The sequence below is a fragment of the Rana temporaria genome, chromosome 1 (genome assembly GCF_905171775.1).
Source record: "Rana temporaria chromosome 1, aRanTem1.1, whole genome shotgun sequence".
Classification (NCBI taxonomy): domain Eukaryota; kingdom Metazoa; phylum Chordata; class Amphibia; order Anura; family Ranidae; genus Rana; species Rana temporaria.
The window spans coordinates 553,188,472-553,214,702 of record NC_053489.1 but is presented as its reverse complement, the minus strand read 5'-3'; the positions used below and the strand labels follow the sequence as shown (position 1 = coordinate 553,214,702).

At 44.9% G+C, this 26,231-nt stretch overlaps 1 protein-coding gene across 3 annotated transcripts in view; it reads right to left on the bottom strand.

Annotated features, from left to right (window-relative positions):
• The window catches only part of NEIL3 (nei like DNA glycosylase 3), a 75,379-nt gene that overhangs the window by 31,794 nt on the left and 17,354 nt on the right, over positions 1-26,231 (bottom strand). For all 3 annotated transcript variants that reach the window (XM_040333758.1, XM_040333751.1, XM_040333768.1), the window contains exons 3-6: positions 17,710-17,844; positions 9,147-9,360; positions 8,704-8,778; positions 8,452-8,618 (exon numbers count right to left, since the gene is read on the bottom strand). In XM_040333758.1, coding sequence (XP_040189692.1) covers positions 8,452-8,618; positions 8,704-8,778; positions 9,147-9,360; positions 17,710-17,844 — 591 coding nt within the window. The remainder of the gene's footprint in view (positions 1-8,451; positions 8,619-8,703; positions 8,779-9,146; positions 9,361-17,709; positions 17,845-26,231) is intronic.

Sequence of the window (26,231 nt, the reverse complement as noted above, 5' to 3'; positions counted from 1 at the left end):
TCCTCATCTGTCTGGCTATCAATGAGACCTTCTTCCTGAGCCTCTGAATCCTCAGAGTCTGACAGAAGAACGTCCCTAGCCCTCAATAATTTTGGAGCCGAGGTGGATAAGCTTTCCTGTGAGGAGGGTCCAGCTGCTAGGGGATCAGGTCCTTTGGGTTTTAAGACTTCCTTAAACTCCTTTAATGTGGAAAGCATCTCTGACTGAACCGTCAGGAATTCTTTCATTATTAGCGAAGTTTCCTTCCCTGTGAGTTTTTGAATGCACTTGGCACACAAAAGCTTGGAATAATCTGTGGCTAGCTTAATGCTACAATTCCCACATCTTTTAGCTTTAGATGTATGTTTAGCAGAAACACTAGAAGCCTCCCCCTGGGCAATAACCTCTTCCCCTGAAAGTAAAAGACAGAGGCTTTAATACAAAAGGAGTAGGGGAAGGGAAGGGGGGTGTGTGGGGAATAAGGACCCAGTCCAAGTGCCCCAATGAGGTTTTTTAGAGGTAGACTCACCCCTGGTGGCTTCCTCTGCAGCAGTGGTTAGTGCCTGGCGGTCCTCACGCTCCATGGCACCGTCGAATCGGGCGCCACTCTCTCCCCTGCTGCGCTCCGTGTGTGTGTGTGCTAACGCCGATGGCGGCCGCCATTTTGGTGAAGACCGGAACCGGAAGTACGTCATCACCCTGCGCCGCCATCGATGCAGCGTCGAATGCTGGCTCCATCGAGAAACGAGCCTGGGAGAACAGCAGCCGATTCCACAGCACGGAGATGCACCTTTACCCGGCCCAGCAGGTAGGAAGACGCTCGGGAGAGAGGGATTCCAGCCACCTAGGTGTTCTGAGATAGCCACTATCCCAGATACACCTAGCCGGGGGGGGTTTCCAAACATGGTTTTTCCTTCAGCTCCCCCCCCCCCCTCAATACAGGGAGACCCTCTGGACAGGCAATAGCCTCACTGAGCTCAAGGCCTCCCAGGACCCATGGCTCACCTTCCAAGAGGGGGACCACCAGCCCCAGGCCTTAGGTCTTTTTGGAAAAACAAAAAAACGTTTCGCTGGGGGAAACACAATCATGAACTGAGGTGCACGGGGAGGGGCGGGGTTTTTAAACCTCTTTTTGATTGTGTTTCCTGTCAGGTGAAGCCAGTCTACTCTCAAGGTGCCGTCCTGGAAGACGACTCGAGAAAGTGGAGGTAATAGAAGGCATTACCACCGTGTATGGATATTTAAGAATAAATTGCCTTTTTTTTTTTATTTACATATTAACTAAAAATTGTACACCACACTTTTTTTTTAAGATTAGTCGATTAATCGAAACAATAATCGGCCAACTAATAGATTATGAAAATAATTGTTAGTTGCAGCCCTACTTTACACTACTGCACAACAGCACATTGCCTTCTCCTTCCATTCTCCCCTAGGCAAGAATGAGGTTTACTTCACTCCAGCAGCTCCCCGATATATCCATGTCATATATCCCAGAAGGCTTCAGCCTAAATAAAGAGATTTTTAATACAGCTTACCTGTAAAATCTTTTTCTTGGAGTACATCACGGGACACAGAGCGGCATTCATTACTATATGGGTTATATGGAGTACCTTCAGGTGTAGACACTGGCAATCTCAAACAGGAAATGCCCCTCCCTATATAACCCCCTCCCATAGGAGGAGTACCTCAGTTTTGTAGCAAGCAGTATGCCTCCCAAAATGGTCCTCAAAAAAGAGGGGTGGGAGCTCTGTGTCCCGTGATGTACTCCAAGAAAAAGATTTTACAGGTAAGCTGTATTAAAAATCTCTTTTTCTTTATCGTACATCACGGGACACAGAGCGGCATTCATTACTATATGGGATGTCCCAAAGCAATGCTTACAATGAGGGGAGGGAGAACATCTCCAAGACAAAAGGATTTAATTTAGAGATATACTCAAATCATAATAAATCCAACTTAGTTGAGAAAAATAATTTTAAATTTTAAATTTAACTCAAAAAAGAGCCCCCGGAATCCGAGGGTCTCAAACTGCAGCCTGCAGCACTGCCTGCCCGAAGGCAGTATCAGTATTCCTTCTTACGTCCAACTTGTAGAATTTTGTAAACGTGTGGACAGAAGACCGGGTTGCCGCCTTGCAAACTTGAGCCATAGAGATCTGGTGGTGTGCTGCCCAGGAGGCGCCCATGGCTCTAGTAGAATGAGCCTTTAATGATACTGGAGGAGGCAACCCTTTCAAGCCGTAGGCCTGAGTGATTAATTGCTTAATCCACCTAGAAATGGTGGATTTTGCAGCTGCCTGCCCCTTCTTGGGCCCCTCAGGTAGAATGAACAGCACATCTGTTTTCCGGATCTTCTTTGTAGCTTTAAGATAGGCCTTCATGGCCCTGACAATATCCAAGGTATGCAGCAACCCTTCCTTTCTGGAAGTAGGTTTAGGGAAGAAGGATGGTAATACCAAATCCTGGTTCAAATGAAAACTGGATATGACCTTCGGTAGGAAGGAAGGATGAGGGCGGAGAACGACCCTGTCCTTATGAAAAACAAGATATGGTTCCTTACAGGATAAGGCCGCTAGCTCCGAAACTCTTCTTGCGGAAACTATGGCAACCAAAAATACTAACTTCCTTGTCAGTAGAACCAAAGGAATTTCAGCCAACGGCTCAAACGGTTGTTTCTGTAAACTTGACAGAACAAGATTTAAATCCCACGGACAAAGCGGGGATTTAACTGGAGGTCTAATACGTAAGACCCCTTGAAGGAAGGTCTTAACCAGCGAGTGGGTGGCCAGCGGCCGCTGAAACCACACTGACAGAGCAGAAATCTGTCCTTTGATTGTGCTTAATGCCAATCCTTTATCCACTCCTAGCTGGAGAAAACTTAATACTCTATCGATGGTAAATTTGCAAGAAAAGCCATCGCTTGGACTCACACCAGCCTACATAGGCCTTCCAGACCCTGTAATAAATCACCCTAGAGACCGGTTTCCTGGCTCTGATTAGGGTAGAGACTACTTTCTGAGACAGACCTCTACCCCTGAGAATCAGGGATTCAGCTTCCAGGCCGTCAAATTTAGATGCCGTAAGGCAGGGTGGAGGATCGGACCTTGCGATAGCAGGTCTGGCCGTAGAGGAAGAGTCCAAGGGTCTCCCACTACCATCTTTAGGATGAGTGAGTACCATGCCCTTCTGGGCCATGCTGGAGTTACCAGGATGACTGGTATGTGTTCCACCCGGATCCTGCGCAGCAGGCGGGGTAGTAACTGGAGCGGGGGAAACGCATAAAGAAGTTTGAACTGATGCCAAGGGCAAACCAACGCATCGGTTCCGCAGGCCATCGGATCCCTTGAGCGGGATATGAACCTGTCTAGTTTCTTGTTGAGTCTCGATGCCATGATATCCACGTCCGGCACTCCCCATCTTTGGCAGAGTGCTTGAAAGACTTGTGGATGCAGAGACCATTCCCCCGGCCATAGAGTCTGGCGGCTTAAGAAGTCCGCCTGAAAGTTGTCCACTCCTGGAATGAATATTGCCGATATGCAGGGCACATGCGCCTCTGCCCATAGGAGAATCAAGCTCACCTCTCTCTGAGCGGCTTGACTCCTGGTTCCCCCTTGGTGATTTATGTATGCCACGGCCGTGGCATTGTCTGATTGAATTCTCACCGGGAACCCCTGCAATTTTGACGTCCAAGCCCTGAGGGCTAGTCGAGCAGCTCTGAGCTCCAAGATGTTGATGGGCAACTGCTTCTCTGGCTTTGCCCAAGTACCTTGGCGAGTGCAACCATCCAAAATTGCTCCCCAGCCCGTCAGGCTGGCGTCTGTGGTCACTATCTTCCAAGCCACTGGGCTGAAAGACTTCCCCTTCAGTAGATTCTGAGGGTCTAACCACCAACACAGACTTTGTCGGACTCTTGATAAGAGCGGCAACGGGATATCCAAGGCCTGTGGCCTTCTGCTCCATGCTGACAGGATGGCTGCCTGTAGGATGCGAGTGTGGCTCTGGGCGTATGGTACCGCCTCGAACGTGGCCACCATCTTGCCTAGTAACCTCATACATAGGCGAATAGTCGGTTCTTTCTTGCTTAGAACCAGTAGGATTAATTCCTTGATGGCTTTTACCTTCCTCAGAGGTAGGAACACTCCTTGTTGTTCTGTGTCTAATCTCATGCCGAGATATTCCAACTGCCTTGTGGGCTGGAAAGCTGACTTTTCTCGATTTAGGACCCAGCCGAACCTCTCGAGGTATTGGACCGTGAGGGCCACTGCTCGCTCCAAGCCGGGAGACGAGTGGTCTATGACTAGGAGGTCGTCCAGGTATGCTAGGATCGTGACCCCTTGGATCCTTAGCTTGGCTAGGATCGGAGCTAGGACCTTCGTGAACACCCGGGGGGCCGTAGCCAACCCGAAGGGAAGCGCCACGAATTGGAAGTGACGCGAAGCCACCATGAAGCGTAGATATCTTTGATGTGGCTGATAAATTGGAACATGAAGGTAGGCATCCTTTATGTCTATGGACGCCATGAAGTCGTCCTTCTGGAGTGTGGCAGCTGCTGACCGCACGGATTCCATCCGAAATGAGCGGATCTTTAGATATGCATTTACCATCTTTAGGTCCAAAATTGGCCTGACATCTCCATTGGGGATGATGAATAGGTTGGAGTAGAAACCCAGCCCCTGTTCCAGGACTGGCCGGAATCCGAGGCGGATCGTTTGGAATCCTCGACTCCTGGAAATGAGGAGGAGGAAACCTTAGGAAATCTAATTTGTAGCCTGTGGCCACGGAAGACCGTACCCACTCGTCGGGAATGCTGGCTTCCCAAATCTCTGAAAAGAGTCGCAGCCTTCCCCCCACCTTCGTGGGTGGGGGCGCCCCTTCATAAGGTTGGCTTGGGGGCTGGTTTTGCTGGTTTGCGAAACCACTGCCTTTTGCCTCTAACAGCCTGTCCTTGTGATTTGCTGTTGAAGCCGAAGTTTGCTTTTGCAGGAGGCCGTCGATACTGCTTGGCATTAGAGGGCCCCTGCCCAGGGGAATACTGTCGTTTAAACGCAGGCCCCTGAACCTTCTTCTTAGTTGGCAAGAGAGTACTCTTGCCGTTTGAAATGGTCTGAATGTATTTATCTAGGTCTTCTCCGAAGAGTCGTCCTCCATGGAAGGGGAACCCTACCAGGAGCTTCTTGCATGGGGGCTCAGCCTCCCAGCTTTTTAACCATAAGAGTCTTCTCATATGGATAAGGGATAACGATAAACGTGACGCTTGCTGGATAGAATCCTTGATTGCGTCTACCGTAAAACATATGGCCTTAGGGACATCCGAAAATTCTTCTGCCTGCTGGGCAGGAATAAGTTTAAGCATCTGCTTAAATTGATCCGATAATGCTTGAGCGACCCCAATCGCAGCCACAGCTGGCTGTACTACTGCCCCTGCAGTAGTGAAGGAGTTCTTAAGTAGTGCTTCCAAGCGCTTATCAACTGGATCCTTGAACACCTGTATGTTTTCTACAGGGCATGTTAACGATTTGTTAACACATGAGATGGCTGCGTCCACTGCAGGAGTAGCCCATCTTTTGGAAAAATTTTCTTCCATAGGATATAGGACAGAGAACTTCTTAGGTGGTAAGAAGATCTTATCTGGCTTGTTCCAATCTTGGAACAAAACTCCCTCTAATAGAGGATGGATCGGAAACACAGCATTGCTTTGAGGCGCCCTCAGTGAGCCCAAAGCTGAAACCGTCGATACCTGGAGATCTGGTACTGGCAAGTTGAATGCCCTATGGACCAAGTCCGACAATCCTTGAATCCACCAGCTCTCCCTCAGGGAGACTGCCCCAGACTCCTCTGTATCCGGATCTTCGATCCCTGAACCTACTTGGTCCTTGTCCAAGAGGTCGTCCAATTCCCCTGAGGAAAGGACCTCCTCTTCTGAGGGTCCGCGCTCGGGCGACGGAGATCTATTCCGCTTACTGCCCCGCATAGCTGCGGCTATCATTTTACCCATGCTTTTCTGCATCTCTTTTAAAGAGGTGAGTAATACCTCCTCCGTGACCATCTTAGGGTTGGACTGACCCGCGTCAGCTCCAGCCCCAGATCCCGATGGCCCCAAGGCTCCCTGTGGGGAAAGCAGCGGCATAGCATTGTCCGAGACCTCAGACTCTCTGGGGGAATCCCCACCTCTTGTACCCTTGTTTTTTGATGCCATGGTACAATACCGAGGTACACCTGCTACTTATTGGTACCTGGGACTTATAAATAGTTAAATGCCCAAACACCTGTTTGGGGGATAAAAAATGCTTCCTCTCCCCTAGATGACACTTTTTTTTTTTTTTTTCAAAAAAAAATCTTTTTTTTTTTTTTTTTTTCAAATCTAGGAAAGAAAAAACAAACATTCTGTCCCCCTGAGTAGTATTGCAAGAAAAACTATGAGATGGAAAAGAAACAGCCTATTCCTAGGCTTGAAAACAGTCTTTCTGAAGACTGCAATATTCTTTCTGGCCACTGTGTGTCCTCGGCGCCCCGTGCTTGCCGTTCTGGTCTTTCCTCCTCAGTTCCAAAGTATTGAATGAGCTATATGGAACAAACAAGGAAGGGCCGCCCCTTCCTTAAGCCACTGACCCGCCCTTCCCCCCCAGCAATCTCAAACAGGAAATGCCCCTCCCGACAGGGGGGGGGTGGGGTTGGGAGGAAGGGACCTCTCTGCTCCAGCAAACTGCAGCCTGCAGCCTGGAACCATGAGGAGGTCGGCGTTTTGCCTGCTTTGCAGGCCGTGAGGAGGAAGACTGAATGGAGCATCGCCTGGAGGCTTGCAGGTAAGCACAGCTCTCTGACACACACATATATTTTTATATAACACAGGCCCCACTCAATGCTTTTCCAACACTACAAGGGAGGTCACATCTTATGGGGAATAATAAATATAGAGCCATCCTATCTTTATGATATGTGACTAGTTTGCCAGATGCAGTGCATAACTTTAGGCATGTCCCCTGTGACCCCCCAGAAAAAACCTGCTAAGAACCAAGTTCCGCAAGTTTTTCCCCTCACTTACCTGCTCCATGCCGCAGGACTTTGCCAAGCAAGAGGCCCAATCTTCCCCCATCTCGGTGGGGATGTCTAGACCTTCAGGCCCTGGGTTCCTATGAAGGATCCACTGTCCTGGGCCCATATAGCACTCTGGCAACAGAAACATTAGGCACCCAAAGGTTTCTAAGTTCTGGGCCCAGGGTCCAGCTCTCTAAAAAGAAAAGCATTATGGGCTATACCCCAAGGGTTTGGGGTCCGGTTACTGACCACTTTAGCGCTGAGGCTTTTTTGGACAGAACCGGTTAGCTCACCTAATCCCAAGGATGTGGAGGCAAGCTAAACCATGACTAACACCTAAGACACTGGCGGAAAAACTGAGGTACTCCTCCTATGGGAGGGGGTTATATAGGGAGGGGCATTTCCTGTTTGAGATTGCCAGTGTCTACACCTGAAGGTACTCCATATAACCCATATAGTAATGAATGCCGCTCTGTGTCCCGTGATGTACGATAAAGAAAAAGCAGCTGGAGGAGGCAGATCCAGTGGCATGCCATACAAGAACCTTGAAGAGACAGCCATCTCCTGATAAGAGTGGAAGATGGTGGCATGGGACCCAGGACAATGCTAAATTCATTGAGCTGGCCAAGGCAGAGAAACCTATTCAAACCACAATGATCAAGAATATATTGTTTTAAAAAAAAAAAAAAAAAAAAAAAAAAAAAAGGTAACCGGCGACCTTCATAAACCCTACTGGAAATTTAATATAATCAACCTTCTTGCAGCAAATCAATGAAGTACTTTGCTATAAAAAAAAAAAAAAAAAAAAAAACCTGAGCCCCATCTTGATCCAGCCATGTTGCACAAGATACTCGACTGTCCGGGACACTCCTGATTGGCTGAGTCAAAGTCAGCGAGTCAATGAGGAGAGATGGGTTTGGGCTGACCTGTGGCTCCATGTCCTAATGGACACACAGAGCAGCAGGCTTGGCTTGGGTGCCCCCATAGCAAGTTGCTTGCTATGAGGCCAAAGGGTGGTGCAAGGAGCACTGGCGAGGGAACAGAGAAGAGGAGGATCTGGGCTGCTCTGTGCACAACCACTGCACAGAGCAGGTAAGTATAACATGTTTGTTATTTTTAACCCCCCCCCCCCCCCAAAAAAAAAAAGCCACCAAATCTAAAGATAGATAAGCTGAAATATATTTAAAGTTAAACACCAAGAAGGTATAAAAAGACATGCCATTTTAAATAGCTTGTTTGAACCAAGCTGGTCAGAGCAAACTACTTCCTTCACCAAGTGCTGTATAAACTGTATCCAGCTTCAGCTGCATACAGATAATTCCCTTCTCATACTTGGTAGAAAGCAGTCTTAGTTCTACTTTTAAAATCTGAAAGAACAAGTGATATTTGTTGCATTTTTTAATAACATACAGTAACTGCAAAATCTGCTGTATACCTCGGATCAAGCTGCTGAGGTTTATCCTTTTGGCACTTTGAGCAAAAATAGGTCATTCTGTTGTGTTCTCCCAGGCGACATACTGTGATCTTTGTACCACACTGGCCACAGTTAGATTTTTTATATACTTTGTAATGCTTGTAAAGAGCTGAGCCATTCTTTCGACACTGCAAGAACAGAAAATTTAATGTACGGAGAGTTTATTCCACAGTGCTTTTTTTAACAAATACTGCAATATATATTTATAATTACCTTATAAAAGAGGAGCGTAAAGTCACGTGTCATCTTCACCAGATGGCTAATCTGTCCATCTGTTAGTAAACCAGCCTGTGATAACAGCAAAGCAAAAGAACAGTAAAACATTTGACATTATAGAACAGGGGTCCTCAAACTATGGCCCGCGGGCCACATGCGGCCCGCGGAGGACTTTTATCCGGCCCCCACAGGCATCGCGGGTTACACAGCGATCCCGCTGTGTCACGGAGATCACAGTGTTAATGTTAACAGTTTGGGCGCGCTGTGATAAATTTCCCGCCCTCCTCCTCCTAGACTAGCTTGTGTGATAGAGCCAGTGTCCTGTCTGTCACACAAGCTGGTCTAGGAGGAGGAGGGCGGGATATTTATCATTTATAATATAGAACATTAAACACAGTATATAAAAATGTATGTATATATAAAAAGTTAGTGCACTGTACCTGTACAGCTGGATGCAGGCCGCTATCAAACAGGGCTTCATTTTTGATGATGTTGCCAACTCCAGGGAGCACTGCTTGATCAAGGAGCAAGTCACACAGCATCCGACATCCCCGCTTCTTAACCTCACACTCTGCTCTAGAAAAACTGAACTTCGAGGAGCACACATCCAGATCTTCAAATAACCGCACTTTTTCCTGACACTCCAAAGCGTTCCTGAGAAGGAAGAAGACATTTTCAAATAATCTTACATTTAGTGAGGTCAAAATTTCAAAGTAACCAAAAATAGGGTGGTTAACCACAAAAAGTAACGTTTAGGAGAAACATAAGAGATACTGAAATGTTCTGCACTTTACTTTAGGGCCAGTTCACACCATAGAAACGCAGTTTCAGATGCTTTCCTGCATGTGAGTTTTTAATGGTTTTCCACCCCCCCCCCCCCCCCCCACATTTTCCTTAACCTAAAATAAGAACCTGTGTTTTACAGTGTGTTTAACTGCATTCAAGTACAAAAAAAAAAATGCACCGATACATTACCATGATTTTACTGCATTTATGGGGGGTTTTTCATAGGTCATGGGACTCAAAAAAACGCATCATAACACGTGTGCGTTCTTGCTGCATTTTTGGTGCGTTTTTTTAACTGACCAAAAATGCAACAAGCAAGATTAACACCACAACTGAACAGTGTGAAGACATACATAGAATTTAAAAAAGGGATGCATTTTTTTGGGATTTTCCTTGCGCCAAAAAGATGCTGATAATGGCGGACAATAAACTGCACATTTAAATTCATGATATTAACCACTTCAATACAGGGCATTTTCACCCCCTTCCTGCCCAGGCCAATTTTCAGCCTTCAGCGCTGTCACAATTTGAATGACAATTGTGCGGTCATGCAACGTTGTACCTAAATGAAATGTTGATCATTCCCCCCCCCCCACAGAGCTTTCATTTGGTGGTATTTCACCACCTCTGCGGTTTTTATTATTTGCGCTATAAACAAAAATTAAATAACAAAAAAAACTGCAATTTTGAAAAATAAAATAGACCCAAGGGAATAAAATAGCGGTTGTTAAAATATTGTATGTCACACTGTATTTGTGCAGCGGTCTTTCAAACGCAATTTTGGGGGTAAAAAAATACACTTTAGTAAAGTTAGCCTGGTTTTTTTTTCTTCGTCCAAAAGTCTGTATTACCTGTTTTTGTGCCTGCTTCCCGATTCCCTTACCTAAGATGGCCGGAGCAGCACCCGAGAGCCGAGGGAGAGATCGGCTTTGGGTACCGACATCGCGGGCGCCCAGGACAAGTCAGGACCATCTATTCGGCTGCTAGCGGGGCACTTATAACCCAGCTAGCGGCCGATAAAGAGGTTAAATGGGTCCGTGTAGCACCGCTGCACAGCTGAAGAAGCGCTTTGCAGGCGCTTCGGCAGCAGTGCCCATTTATTTTAATGGCCAGGAGTGGAGGAGCAGTATACACCGCTCCAAAGATGCTGCTTGCAGGACTTTTTTTTTTTTTTTTTAACGTCCTGCCAGTGCACCATCTCGGGCGTTCACACTGAGACTGCAGGGGAGACGTTTTGGAGGCACTTTACAGGTGCTATTTTTAGCCTGAAAAACACCCCAGTGTGAAAGGGGTCTAACTTTTAGATTTTATGAGATGAAGGGAAGAAAAAAAACAAACAAAAAACAAACAAACAAACAAACAAACAAAAATCGGCCTAACATATCGGCCCAAAAAACATAAAAAGATGAAAAATCGTCTTCATATATCGGCCGCCACAATTTCTAAATATCGGCATCGGCCAGAGAAAAACCCATATCGGTCGACCTCTAGTTCCTATATACAAGGAACATATGATCAGTTTGCCTCTCCCCTGACAGGATGTGGATCTGTGATGAGCAATCGCGGGGGCCCGGCAGACATTGCAGCCGCCAGGCACGCGCATCGAGTCCCCAGTGATGTGGCGAGTGCGCTCTCCACAGTGCCGGGAAGCCGAGGACGTCATATGATGACTGCCCGGAGGGACGAAGGGGTTCCTGCCGCCGTCATATTTCAATACGGCGGTGGGCAAGTGGTTAATTAAAAAGTTGAATATAAAAAATTTATATATATATATATATATATATATATATATATATATATATATATATATATATATATATATATATATATATATATATATATATATATATATATATATATATATATATATACATATACATATACATATACACACACATACATACACACACACACACACACACACACAGTGAGGAAAATAAGTATTTGAACACCCTGCTATTTTGCAAGTTCTCCCACTTGGAAATCAAGGAGGGGTCTGAAATTGTCATTGTAGGTGCATGTCCACTGTGAGAGACATAATCAAAAAAAAAAATTCCAGAAATCACAATTTATGATTTTTTAACTATTTATTTGTATGATACAGCTGCAAATAAGTATTTGAACACCTGTCTATCAGCTAGAATTCTGACCCTCAAAGACCTGTTAGTCTGCCTTTAAAATGTCCACCTCCACTCCATTTATTATCCTAAATTAGATGCACCTGTTTGAGGTCATTAGCTGCATAAAGACACCTGTCCACCCCATACAATCAGTAAGAATCCAACTACTAACATGGCCAAGACCAAAGAGCTGTCCAAAGACACTAGAGACAAAATTGTACACCTCCACAAGGCTGGAAAGGGCTACGGGGAAATTGCCAAGCAGCTTGGTGAAAAAAGGTCAACTGTTGGAGCAATCATTAGAAAATGGAAGAAGCTAAACATGACTGTCAATCTCCCTAGGACTGGGGCTCCATGCAAAATCTCACCTCGTGGGGTCTCAATGATCCTAAGAAAGGTGAGAAATCAGCCCAGGACTACACGGGAGGAGCTGGTCAATGACCTAAAAAGAGCTGGGACCACCGTTTCCAAGGTTACTGTTGGTAATACACTAAGACGTCATGGTTTGAAATCATGCATGGCACAGAAGGTTCCCCTGCTTAAACCAGCACATGTCAAGGCCCGTCTTAAGTTTGCCAATGACCATTTGGATGATCCAGAGGAGTCATGGGAGAAAGTCATGTGGTCAGATGAGACCAAAATAGAACGTTTTGGTCATAATTCCACTAACCGTGTTTGGAGGAAGAAGAATGATGAGTACCATCCCAAGAACACCATCCCTACTGTGAAGCATGGGGGTGGTAGCATCATGCTTTGGGGGTGTATTTCTGCACATGGGACAGGGCGACTGCACTGTATTAAGGAGAGGATGACCGGGGCCATGTATTGCGAGATTTTGGGCAACAACCTCCTTCCCTCAGTTAGAGCTTTGAAGATGGGTCGAGGCTGGGTCTTCCAACATGACAATGACCCGAAGCACACAGCCAGGATAACCAAGGAGTGGCTCTGTAAGAAGCATATCAAGGTTCTGGCGTGGCCTAGCCAGTCTCCAGACCTAAACCCAATAGAGAATCTTTGGAGGGAGCTCAAACTCCGTGTTTCTCAGCGAGAGCCCAGAAACCTGACTGATGTAGAGAAGATCTGTGTGGAGGAGTGGGCCAAAATCCCTCCTCCAGTGTGTGCAAACCTGGTGAAAAACTACAAGAAACGTTTGACCTCTGTAATTGCAAACAAAGGCTACTGTACCAAATATTAACATTGATTTTCTCAGGTGTTCAAATAATTATTTGCAGCTGTATCATACAAATAAATAGTTAAAAAAAAAATCATACATTGTGATTTCTGGATTATTTTTTTTTTGATTATGTCTCTCACAGTGGACATGCACCTACGATAACAATTTCAGACCCCTCCATGATTTCCAAGTGGGAGAACTTGCAAAATAGCAGGGTGTTCAAATATAAAATTATATATATATATATATATATATATATATATATATATATATATATATATAATAAATAAAATAAATAGAGAGCTTTCCTCTGGTGGTATTTAATCACCACTGGGGGTTTTATTTAATCACCACTGGGGGTTTTATTTTTTGCTAAATAAATCTGTAGATGAATAAGCAGAAAGATACAAGGTTTCATTGGATCTTTCTGTATTTGCAGCTGAGCAATGTTGTTGATAAACATTGCCAGGACTGTTTTTTTATTTTGGTTGCTTTTACAACTCCTGCTGTCGGGATCTTCTCTATGTACTTGGCAAGGATTCATCAGACCTGAATTGCCATATACTGTGGCGGAGGGGGGATCACGGCAGCAGAGCAGATGGACTGGATATACAAGAGACACCCTGTGTACAATGATGACTTTTTTTACTTTAATGACAGTCTGCAACAGGTTAAGCCAAAAAAAAAAAAAACCCACATACTCTATGTACTACACATCTGATGTGTGTGTGTGTGTGTGTGTGTGTGTGTGTGTGTGTGTGTGTGTGTGTGTGTGTGTGTATGTATATATATATATATATATATATATATATATATATATATATATATAAAAAAAACGCATCAAGGAACAGTCATCTTTAGGAAAATCACAAGTAGAATACGTTAATGCCGCGTACACACCATCACTTTATGTGATGAAAAAAAAAACGACATTTTCTGTGAAGTAAAAAACGACATTTTTGAAACTTAAATTTTCAAAGACGAAGTTGCCTACACACCATCGTTTTTCTCACAATGTTCTAGCAAAGCGCGGTTACGTTCTCACCACTTTTTCCATTGAAGCTCGCTTCATAACTAGCTTCTGGGCATGCGCGGGTGTAAAAACGTCTTTTTAAACAACGTTTTTTGCTACACACGGTCAATTTCTGTGAAGTAAAAAACGACGTTTTGAAAAACGACACATAAAATTGAAGCATGCTTCAATTTTTTTTGGTCGTTTTTTACAAGACATAAAACAACGTTTTCCCCCCACACACGGTCAATTAAAGTGACGTTTTTAAAAACGTTGTTTTTTTTTATCACATAAAGTGATGGTGTGTACGGGGCATAATTGGGAGCAATGGATATTTTACAAGCTACAGTAGTACAGTTGAATTCCTTCTTGCATACAAAATCTTACTTGATGTTAACATGTAGCATGAGCATGACTGAAGCAAACCGAGTGATGCAGTGTTATTTTTTATAGATTCTCTTTTTATTATTATAAATGATTTTAAAAACAAAATGACAAAACAGGTACACAAATCTGAGCTTCAGCTTCACAGCATTTCACATACAAGTGCTTTACTTTGTTTTAGCAGGAGCTTACAGACTCCTCTATTAGCCAAGTGAAAAACAATTATTACGGATTCCATGTTTGGAATATTCCTACAAGAGCAAAAACAAGATTTCCTGACAGACTCCATGGCAGCCTACGTGTGGGTTAATTCTGCCTCTCATACCTCATAGGACCCTACTCCCATAAATCTTTGCTTCTAGACCGTGTTCGTTTTTTGTCCTCCTCCTAGGACCTAGGTAGTCTTACCTTAAATATGTCTCTCGGTCCAGTCCTGGTGGTTTTCACGTGACGATTGAAGTTTCAGGTGGTTTCTGGAGTCCAACAAGTCTCAGCTATTAGCGGGGTGGACACGGGCAGTGATTGCGATGCCTTGAAGAGCTTACTAGCCAGCCATAGGCAGGCAAGCGGCAACATGGCCAAACGTCCTAGCTATTAGCAGGAGGCCCCCTTTTGAAATGCCCAGGCCGTGCAGTATGAGCAGTTTTGCTCTCAGTTCCAGGCAGGATCGAGGGGATGCCTTGGTGGTAATGTATAGCTTCTCTTATGGCAGCCGTTTGTGCGTTTTGTCTCCGCTTGGTTTGCTTTTTTCTGGCCATGGCCGCTGGAACGCATTTGCGTTCCAGCCTCGTCGCTTTCTGGCGGTCTGCGCATGCGCAAGTCTCGTTCGAGGTCTGTGGGGGTCACGCCGGACACAGTGCAGGCGCGTGATGTGCGTGGCGACGTCATCAACGGGCGGCAGGTTCAAGTAGCTGTCAGATACAGCTATTCCTTGGCACATCCTACTAGCGTCGATTGCTAAGCAGCAGATCTCTATCCTTGAGGTAAGAGGCTGTGCTGCTCTCCTGCTTGTTCTTATGCTAAATGTTTATATTCATGCCTTGCCCTTATTGTGTGCTAATTGGTTGCTTGCAGTACTGTGTGCTCCCACTGCCATGGATGTGTCGCCGCACCCCTGTGGCCAACCCTTACGCTGCAGGTAGGATGGAATTTCCTTTTCTCTGCCTGTCTGTTTGGGGTTATTAGTTAGGAGCATGTTAACTATTTTGTTCCCGTCAGCCCCTCTAGGTCTGAACATCAGCCTTCGGCACGTGAAGACAGCGACAACTCTAGGTCTCAACATCGTCATTCCAGGTCAAGTTCTAGACGTCCCAGATCATCTTCTAGACACCATAGAGAGGAATCTAAATCCACGTCTGGGCGTCATTCTTACCGCCATTCCAGCCACTCGGGTAGAAGAGTTTGCTGGGGATGCAAGGCTCAGGTCTCGGAAGGCAAATCCCTCTGTGAGCCGTGTTATTCCCGAGCTGTAAGGGAAAGAGGAGATGGAGACCAGCAAGTTGAGGCTCTGGTCAGAAGAGTGGTTCAGGTGTCCCTGAACAAATCCGATTCCAGCTGCAGTATCATTTCTCCTGTTGACCCAGCGCCAGTGCTTGTGCAGGATGACCCTGAAGCTCCGGGCCCATCTCAGCGTAACCGCTCCCCAAGTGAATCCTCGGCTAGTGAAGCAGAAAGTGTTAATACCACAGGGTTTGATTTTTCCCCTAGTACCTAACCTGGTTAAAGCAGTCAAAGTCGCTTTAAAATGGGAAGATCCGGTAGAAGCACCTTCTAAGCAAAAGGAAGTACTTTAAACAACTCAAGAAGGAGCGCCAAAACTTTCCCCTTTTGTGTGAACTTGGAGAAATTATTACTGATGAGTGGGCTGGCGTAGAGAGGAAAAACTCGTTGCTCTCTAAAGTAGCAAAGATGTACCCATTCAAGAGTGAAGAGGTGAAACATTTAGAATCAGCTCCTTTGATTGATGCTGCTTTAATGAGGCTGGTAAGACACGTTACACTCCCTCTGGAAGATATGGTTTCCTTTAACCACTTAATCACCGCCCTATAGACAATATACGTCTACAGGGCAGTTGCTTAACTCTGGGAGGGCGTACATTGACGTCCTCCCAGAGTCGCTCTCCCGCGCGCCCCCTGGGGCGCGCACACGGGAATGTCTGTGGCCGTCGGGTCCAGAGGGCCGATAACGAATCGCGGTAAATTGCCGCTGATAGCGGCCGTTTACCACGTGATCGCTCCGTCCAATGACGGAGCGATATCCGTACAGTGTGAGAGGGGGAGCACGGGTGTCAGCAGCACTGTGGATGGATCTGTGACTATTGCAGTCACAGGTTTATCCATCCCTGCAACCCCCTGCAATACTGTGCATTACCCCCTGCGCAATACTCTGCATACCCACCCCCCCTGCGCAATACTCTGCATACCCCCCCCCTGCGCAATACTCTGCATACCCCCCCCCGCACCAATACTCTGCAATACCCCCCGCACCAATCCTCTGCAATACCCCGGCTAATACTCTGCAATACCCCGGCTAATACTCTGGGGAAAAAATGCGTTTTAACCACTTCCCGCCCACCGGCCGTCATGACGTCCTTGACTTTGTGCAGGGATATCTGAATGATGCCTGCAGCTACAGGCATCATTCAGATATCATTTTTTTCAGCCGGCGATTTTTTTTTTCCAGGCATTCCAGCCTAGAGGTGAGATGTGGGGTCTTATTGACCCCACATCTCACTGTAAAGAGGACCTGTCATGCTATATTCCTATTACAAGGGATGTTTACATTCCTTGTAATAGGAATAAAAGTGATCAAAACATTTATTTTTGGGGAAAAACGTGTAAAACTAAAATAAAAGTAAAACGAACAATAAAAAAAAAAAAAAAAAAAAAAATTTAAAGCGCCCCCTGTTCCTGCGTGCTCGTATACAGAAGCGACCGCACACGCAAGTCCCGCCCACATATGGAAACGGTGTTAAAGCCACACATGTGAGGTATCGCTGCGAACGTTAGAGCGAGAGCAATACTTTTGGCCCTAGAGCTCTTCTCCAACTAAAAAGATGTAACCAGTAAAAATATTTAAAGCGTTGCCTATGGAGATTTTTAAGTAGCAAAGTTTGGTGCCATTTCACCAGTGTGTGCAATTTTGAAGGGTGACATGTTGTGGGAGTAGGGTCCTATGAGGTATGAAACATCATGCAGAGTAATTTCTGTAGCCACTCTAGTCAATGTTGTTCATGCACGAGTTCAACAAAATCAAAAAAAAAAAAAGTTTCTGGATGTCAATTGTGACCACTATGAGCACCTAATGTGACTACATTATTCAAAACATGACTTACTGATCCCCTTTGATGTTTATATAAATCTAGTAATAACATTTGTATACATACATTTTTCATGTGGAAGTGTGTATACATTTTTTGGTCCCCTTAATAATAAATTACACACACGTTTGTTTTTATGCTTTTTTTTTTTTACCCATAGGATAGCTGTGGAGCCATTAGACACAATGATGGGAGGTCTAAGCATTACCTGACATCTAGCGTGGAATCATAAAAGCAAATCAAATCCTTGGTGAGCTGCACTTCTAGAACTGCTGGAGCTCCGCTTCTATCCTTCCTCTCTGCTGGATTAATGCGCATTGATCCATTCATTCCAAAATGAACTCTAGGATGGAACAATAGGACACGGTTTAAGTGTGATTACACCACATGCAAGCCAAAAAGAAAAAAAAAAAATAAAGCCACTTTTTAAAATATGACACACATTTTTATATAATATATTTATTTGGTAGCTTTTAAATACCTTGTTAAAATGAAAATTCCAAACATTTTAAAAAACGTTATTCTATCCATATTATATGTGCAAATTGCAGCCATTCACTGTATGCCATTACAATATAATGTTTAAAGCGGAGGTCCACACAGAAGGGGAAATTCTGCTCCAAGCAATTCTCTCCCCCAAATATGCCACGTTTGGCATGTCAACTTGGGGGGGGGGGGGTACTTAGTTTTGACAGGTACCTGCTCCCACTTCTGCTCGAGCAGAAGTTGTCCCCCCCCCCCCTTGCAATCTTCTGGGACAAGTTCCAGAAGATTGCCTGACCAATGGGGACAGGCAAGTGTGTTTATTAAAAAAGTCAGCAGCTACACTTATGGTCAATGGCAGGATCCACTACCAAAATAGTCCAATTATTTTTAAAATCTTTTTCCATAGTGTAGATCCCAGCTTAAAAGGAGCATAAAACCTTTCAGGGTCGATCCAGTCTAAGTGTGCAATCAATCATTGTTTGTATGCTAAAGTATTTTATAGACTTAGCCGGTCTCTTTGTACCTATATAGGGGGTCGTTCACACCGCATCATTTAGTGTCCACAGTGGAAAACATTTGTATCAAAGCCATAATTGTACCTCACAGAATGCAGGAGGGAAAATCTTCCACTGTCTCCGCTACGAAATCAGTGTCCTTAATACAGTAAAACCTTGGATTGCGAGCATAATTCGTTCCGGAAGCATGCTTGTAATCCAAAGCACTTGTATATCAAATCAAATTTTGCCATAATAAATAATGGAAACGCAAATGATTTGTTCCACAACCATTTATTCACAAGTCCTTCAGGCTATAGTCCATATAAAAAAGGATTAAAGCAATGTGATAAGTTGTGTAACCATAAAATGATTCATTTAATGAAGGTACAACATTTAGCAACTCACATAGTTAATGATCAGAGAGGCACAGTATGCAGGCATCCTGGGTCAAGATGTCCACATAGACTCATCCTCACAGATATCCGTCTGCAATCGTGACCGGGAAGACTACCCTGCAGTAGAACGACCTGAAAGCGAGGCTTGAACTGCTTGTGGAAGGGACGACATCAATGGCGGTGAAGAGAAAGGTCTATGTGGATCGCTTTACCCCAGATGCCTGTATACTTCAATGTGCCTGTTTTAATTAACCACGCGAGTTTCTAAAAGTTGTACCTTCATTAAATGCAACCATATTGCTACACTTAGAGGCGCCTCTATTCTCTTTTATACTCAGTTGTGATGTGACGCTACTCTTATATCAAGACATCGCTTGTATATCAAGTCTTGCAAAATGCTCTCAAACCAAGTTACTCTCAAACTTCTATTAAAAAAGGAGGTTCCGATTCCTGAACAGGGTCAAAGAAAAAGAAGGGTGTAGCATTTCTGGTCTTTAGAAACTGAAGGTACTAGAAACGCTAAAAGTTTTCTTAAGAATTAGATGTGGTGGCAGAGAAATTCGGGCTTTGTCAAGAAAGGCCAACTGACCTGTGACCAAGAGGGAGCTAAAGCAGCCCTCAAAATTTCCACTCGCCTGCTAGCATTTGGCGAGTGGATTTAAGCTGGGGGCGAGTGATAACAGTTCTGCATGACCAACAGTCCAATCTGTGACTACACTTAGAGCCACTCTGCGATTGGCGGCCGAAGAGTAAAGGTGTGTGCCCAGGAAAAGTAGTCGGGTGAGCCACACACATGCAGAGCAGTACACAGGTGCTCTCCTTACAATTCTCGTTAAGCCATGGGACCTGATAGCCTGCCCCCCCTCCCCGACCAATGTAGCTAGAGAGCAGGAAGCAACAAGTGAGCTGGAGGACTGCGATTATCACCACTCTGGGTGTCCCAGGTTCAGCACAGCGCTCACCAAGAGTTGCCCTGACAAGAGAGCGGCAGTATGCTGTGCGCTGTCAGTGTGCGCTGTGCTATGGTGTCAATGGCTGTGCAGGTGTGTGAATCTCGGTGCTGGATTGTATCCCTCCCGCTGTGCTGCAGCTCCTCTCCTCACTGCCCGACAATGAAAGGGGGAAGTGGGGACATGCAAGTGTGGAGCCGCACACAGGGGCTCCTGATTATGAGAGTGGGTAGAATAGGAGAGGGAGAGAGAGAGGAGGATGGATGGGGGTTGCAGAGGAGACAGCAAGAGAATGGGGGAAAAGACCTGGTTCTAGAGAGAAGGCAGAGGAGGAGGAGGGAGTCTTGTACATAAGAGGGAGAGCAATATTTGCAGAAGTAAAACAATCCATATCCCTCTGGTTTGCCCCAGTGCCATGTCCCTCTGGTTTGCCCCAGTGCCCTGTCCCTCTGGTCTGCCCCAGTGCCCTGTCCCTCTGGTCTGCCCCAGTGCCCTGTCCCTCTGGTCTGCCTCAGTGCCCTGTCCCTCTGGTCTGCCCCCAGTGCCCTGTCCCTCTGGTCTGCCCCCAGTGCCCTGTCCCTCTGGTCTGCCTCAGTGCCCTGTCCCATTTTGTTAAAGTTGTAGTTGGTAATATTTAATTGTGTAACTTGATTCGGCATAAAACATTTAACAGTGTCATTCCAAGAGATAATCTACAAGGGCGTTTTTAGGGGCGGAATTAGGGGCGGGGCAGTGTATGGGTTAGGTGAGGCAACTGGTGGCGAGTAACACTTGAGGCCTGGCTAGAAGCTCAGGGCTTGAAATTTTGAGCCCTGAGCTAAAGTAATATGAAGGGAGTGGGGTAGAGGTAGACCGATATGGGTTTTTCTCTGGCCGATGCCAATATTTAGAAATAGGGGCGGCCGATGGCCGATTTGTGTGGCCGATATTTCAGGGCGAAAAAAAAAAAAAAAAAAAAAAAAAAGAAGAAGAAGAAGAAGAGAACACACACACACAACCCTACCCACTCCACTCTTTCCTGCTTACTTCTGTCACTCTAGCACACACTTGATGTCCTCAGTACAGATGGCATTGGCAGGTGAGAGAGAGAGAGAGAGAGAGAGAGAGAGAGAGAGAGAGAGAGAGAGAGAGAGAGAGATCAGCTTGATGTCGGGGGTGGGCGGGACCCAGCAGCTAAATTACACCAGTCAATGATTGGGCTGCTTTAGAAAGGGGGCGGGCCACATACACGTAGCGGCCTGCCCAGATACCATCATATTGGCTGGTGTAATATAGCTGCTGGGTCCCGCCCACCCCGGCCATGTCCAGCCCACCCCCGACAGCTCCTCTCTGTTACTTGTCAGTTTCACACTCAGCGCGGCGCTTGACGCTGCTCGAGTCGCTGAGTGTGGAGAAGGGATGGGGAACGGCGGTCAGTGTAAAATATCGGCCTAATTTTGATAATAATCAGCCGATTTATCAAAAATGGCCAAATATCGTCTGATATATCGGTCTACCTCTAGAGTGGGGTCAATAATAGGACATGGTTATTACATTGATCCTGAGCAATCACCCCAAACAGCGATCTGTGTTCCTGTAACTGTGTCTCCGTAGCAGATGAAAGTGAAAATGCTGCAAATGTTCTCGGCTGGGCAGAACTACACGATCTAGGAGGTGCGACACAATTACCTCACCCTGTTGAACCTAAATGCAGATGGGGGGGTTGAAGGAGGAGCGGGACGCACTGAGAAGCATTACTAAACCGCATAGAGTGCTATGCCCCGTGAACAGCGTCAAAAGCCAGGATCCAGAGGTCCTCAGTCTGGGAAGCAGAAATGGACCACAGCCCCAAACCTGTATAGCACACTGCAGCTATTGCCACAGGTTGCCTGTCATAGAAACAATAACGAGTGACTGCAGGTAAAAGACCAAGTGGACCATTGAGTTTGCCCCATTCTTTAACTTTTTTTGAGTGTAGATCTAGGTCTGTCCTGAGTATGTCTGAATACACTTACTCGTGACTGACTCACTGCCTCTGCTGGAAGTCTATTCCAGGCAACAGAAACTATTTTTGGTAGAAAAATACTTTAAGATTACTTTTGAACTTTCCTCCTGCTATATTGAGGTCATGTCCCTGTGTTCTTGATCCTTGCTTCATATTGAAAATTATTATTATTATTCTACAGGATTTATATAGCACCATCAGTTTTGTGCAGCGCTTTACAACATGAGGGCAGACAGTACTGTGGGGGATGAGTTAATGGAATTTTTTTTTATTTTATTTTTTTATAGTTGTTAGGTGTGGGTAGGATAGGCTTCTCTGAACAGGAGGGTTTTCAGGGATTGTCTAAAAGCGTAGGTGATAAAAATCGATTGGGGTAAGGAGTTCCATAGGATTGGAAAGGCTCTGGAAAAGTCCTGGAGGCGAGGGAGTGAGAGCAGGAGGTCTTGAGAGGAATGAAGAGAATTATTAGGTTGGCATTTTGAGACTAGGCTAGTAATGTAGCTGGGGGCCAAGTTGGGGATGGCTTTGTAAGTAGTAAGTATTTTGAAGTTAATACTTGTTGGGCGAGCGGAAGCCAGTGGAGGGATTGACAGAAAAGAATAGCAGACACAAAGCGATTGGCAAGGTGGATAAGTCTGGCAACAGCATTTATGATGGATTGAAGAAGTGGGAATAGACTATGTAGAGGTAAGCCAATGAAAAGGGAGTTGCAGTGGTCAAGGCCAAAAATGACCAGGGAGGGAATTTAGAGCTTTGTTGTGTCATTGGTTAGAAAGGGGTATATATTATATATATATATATATATATATATATATATATATATATATATATATGAAGTTGGAGGTTGAGCCGGTGTTCCATCGAATAGTGCACTCAGTCGAAAAGTGCCTGCACAAGCGCAGAACAGAAGGGCACTCCAGCCGATTTCCTGATCAGCTGGCCTGCCTACATCACTGAAGCGCATGCGCACAACTTAGAAGTTTTTTTTTCCCCAACGGGAGATACCATTTCACGGGCACAATTGAAAGCTATGCAAAGAACGGAGGGACACTGTACTTGTCAGATTGTGCCTCGCTATTGCAGGGCGGGTTTTGTCTGTGTTGCAAGCCGCCCTTAGACACAGGCAAAACATCGTTCAACACACCAAACCTGCCCTGCAACACAGACAGGCACACTGGAAACCTGCGCTGCAACAGAAAGGCACAATATGACGGTATCGTCCCGCTGTTTGCATAGCATTCAATTGTGCCCGTGAAATGGTATCTCACTTCGAATAATCCCTCCTACGATGTGCCCATGCGCTATGGTGATGTCATGCCAGCTGATCGGGAAATCAGCTGGAGTGCCCTTCCGTTCTGCGCAAAATATGGACAGCGATTGGACGTGGGGCTTGAAGAAGAGTTAAGAGTCCAGGACTATACCTAGGCCCTTAGCATGTGGGGATGGGCTTATAGTTGTGCCATTGATTTTGACAGATCAGTGGAAGGGGCAAGTGGGGGAGGAAAGTTTGCTTTTGGATAGATTGAGTTTGAGAAGTGGTGTGACATTCAGACTGATATTTCTTATCAAATTAGTGATATGTGAGGAGACGTTGGGAGTGAGACGAGGGGTAGAGACATAGATTTGGGTGTCGTCAGCATATATATGGTATTGGAAGCCATGGAAGATTATCAGCTGATCCAGAGGGGAGGTGTAGATTAAAAAATGGGAGGAGAGGTCCAAGAACAGAACCTTGGAGGACCCCAACAGAGAAAGGAAGAGGAGAAAGTAGAATTGTAAGCAACGTTAAAAGTGCGTTTGGATAAGTAGGAAGAGAACCAGCGAAGATTACAGTCACGGAGACCAAAGGCGTTTGAGGAGGAGGGGGCAGGGTCAACTGTATCAAAAGAGGTTTCAATCATCTCTCTCCTTTGCCTTCTTTCCTCCAGACCTTTCACCATACTTGGACCAATGCAAGTAGACATAAAAGATCATACCTGGAGCTTCACTTTATGTACTAAGTGAACACTCCCCACTGCCAAAAAAAAAAAAAAAACCCCACACATCGGATGTTTACACAGGCATACAGTACTAAAACAAAAATGACCTACATGGAAACATAGGTAGATTATACACCATTTTATGGAAAACGTTAGTACAGGGGTCCTGTGGTATCGGAAAAAAAAAACTGAAGTAAAAGGGCACTTTTAAAATCCATTAATCTTGCAATGCCCATTCTTGAAAACATGTACCAAAAAACAAGGGCATATTGATGTTTGTGTTTGCTCAAAGCACTAAATTATTCACAGTGAAATTATCTAGTCAGTTGATCTTTAAATATTTATCCAAGTTCATTTCAGTGACATTCTTCTATATCCTTCTTTAGATGTATGGCTTGTTTTACAAAATTAGGATGAAACTGGAGACTGTTCTGTTCCATGCAGGGAAATATACAGTGGATATAAAAAGTCCACACACCCCTGTTAAAATGACAGGTTTCTGTAAAGTTAAAGAAGAAAAAAAAAAAAAAGAGAAAGAGATAAATTAAATTTCAGAACTTTTCTCACCTTTAATGTGACCTATAAACTGTACAAGTTGAACAAACTGAAATATTTTAGGTGGAAGTAAAAATAATAATATGATTGCATAAGTGTGCACACCCTTAGGCTGCATTCACACCTGAGCGTTTCAAAGTCTCGCGTTTTTGTTCAGGTCACCAATGTAAAAAAGGCAGAAAAACGCCTGTAATCTGCCCCAAAGAAGCTTGTGTTCTTTTTTGAGCTTAGGGCTTTTTCAGGCATTTTACTTCAGGTGACAAAATGCTCAGATGTGAAAAAGGTACCATTGAAATGAATGGGATTTTGCTTGTTGAGCATTTTCCGCTCGAAAAACGCCCAGGTGTAAATGCAGCCTCAAACTAATACTTTGTTGAAGCACCTTTTAATTTTATAACCGCACCCAGTCTTTTTGGGTATGAGTCTATCAGCATGGCACATCTTGACTTGGCAATATTTGCCCACTCTTCTTTGCAAAAGCACCCCAAATCTGTCAGATTGTGAGGGCATCTGCTGTGCACATGTGCAAATGTTCATATCGCTATCTTTACCAAAAATACACTACAATCATTAATAGTGCACAGAAACACAACATAACTTACCAAATTCCTGGTAAATTGCTACAAAAAGCCTTGTTCACACTTGGCGGTTCGTTTCCATCCAACTGCCCCATAGGGAACAGCAGGCTGTGTCCATGTCCTCTCTGCATCAGCGGAGCGGACACAGACCTGTCAACCACCTGCTTAGCAGGGATCAGCAGACAGATCCCCCCACTGAGCAGGCGGATCTGCTTGACAGAATCTGCTCCATGTGAAAGGGGTCTTACCAAGAGCAGCCAGTCCATTAGGGGCGCTGCCCCCCTGCAGTGTGCCGGACTCGTACGTTTGTATAAGGGGTCCCCCCCCCCCCTAGCCAAATAAGAGCCTTGAGGCTCTAATTGGCTCGAAAAAAAAGTTGGGCAGAGCATTGCACCCTAAACCCACCCACTTGTGACAATAGCAAAATTTATATATTCACCATAGTCTTCCAGCTTCTCCTCCTGGCCAACCAGGATGGATCAGGTTGGCTGGGAGAAGCAGAGGAAGCCGTGGAGGGGTGGGGCACAGTCACCATGGAGGGGTGGGTGTGGGCAGAGTCTTACTAGGTTTGTGTTTATTTTTAAACATTTTTTACTTTGTTTTCATTTTAGAGGTTAATAACTGATCAGCGTGTTGTAATTCGTTAATTTAGAGTTATAGAATTTCTTCAGCAGAGTCTGTGGAACAATTGTGATACAAGCTTATGGTCACCAAGCAATAAAATGTATTACCCCATTACAATACCGAAAAAACTACATGGCTTGTAAAAAAATAAATACATGCCATGTTCCCATTCCTTTAACTACTTCGTATTGTAACAAATTGTAAGAGAAACTCCATTCTAGGCATTATAGACTAATGCCCCGTAAACACGATCCGAATATCGTACGACAGATTGTACGATTTTTTATATATATATATATATATATATATATATATATATATATATATATATATATATATATATATATATATATATATATATATATATATATATATATATATTCGAAAGTGATGTCATGTATTGTATTTTCGGACGACAACTGTACTGACTAAACGAAAAATCGTATGATCTGGCATCGTACAAGGAACATTTTCGTGCTTGTCCGATCGAATAACAAAAATCGGATGAACTGTCGTGATCGGCTCTCGAGTAGTGTAAACACAAGTAGTGTAAACACAATCCGAGAATTGTACGATTCTTCCTCCGACGATTGTTTTCGTCTGATATTCGGACCGTGTGTACGGCCAATTATACAATTTTTTAATACATTTTCCTGTAGTACAAGGACCTGCCTGACTACAA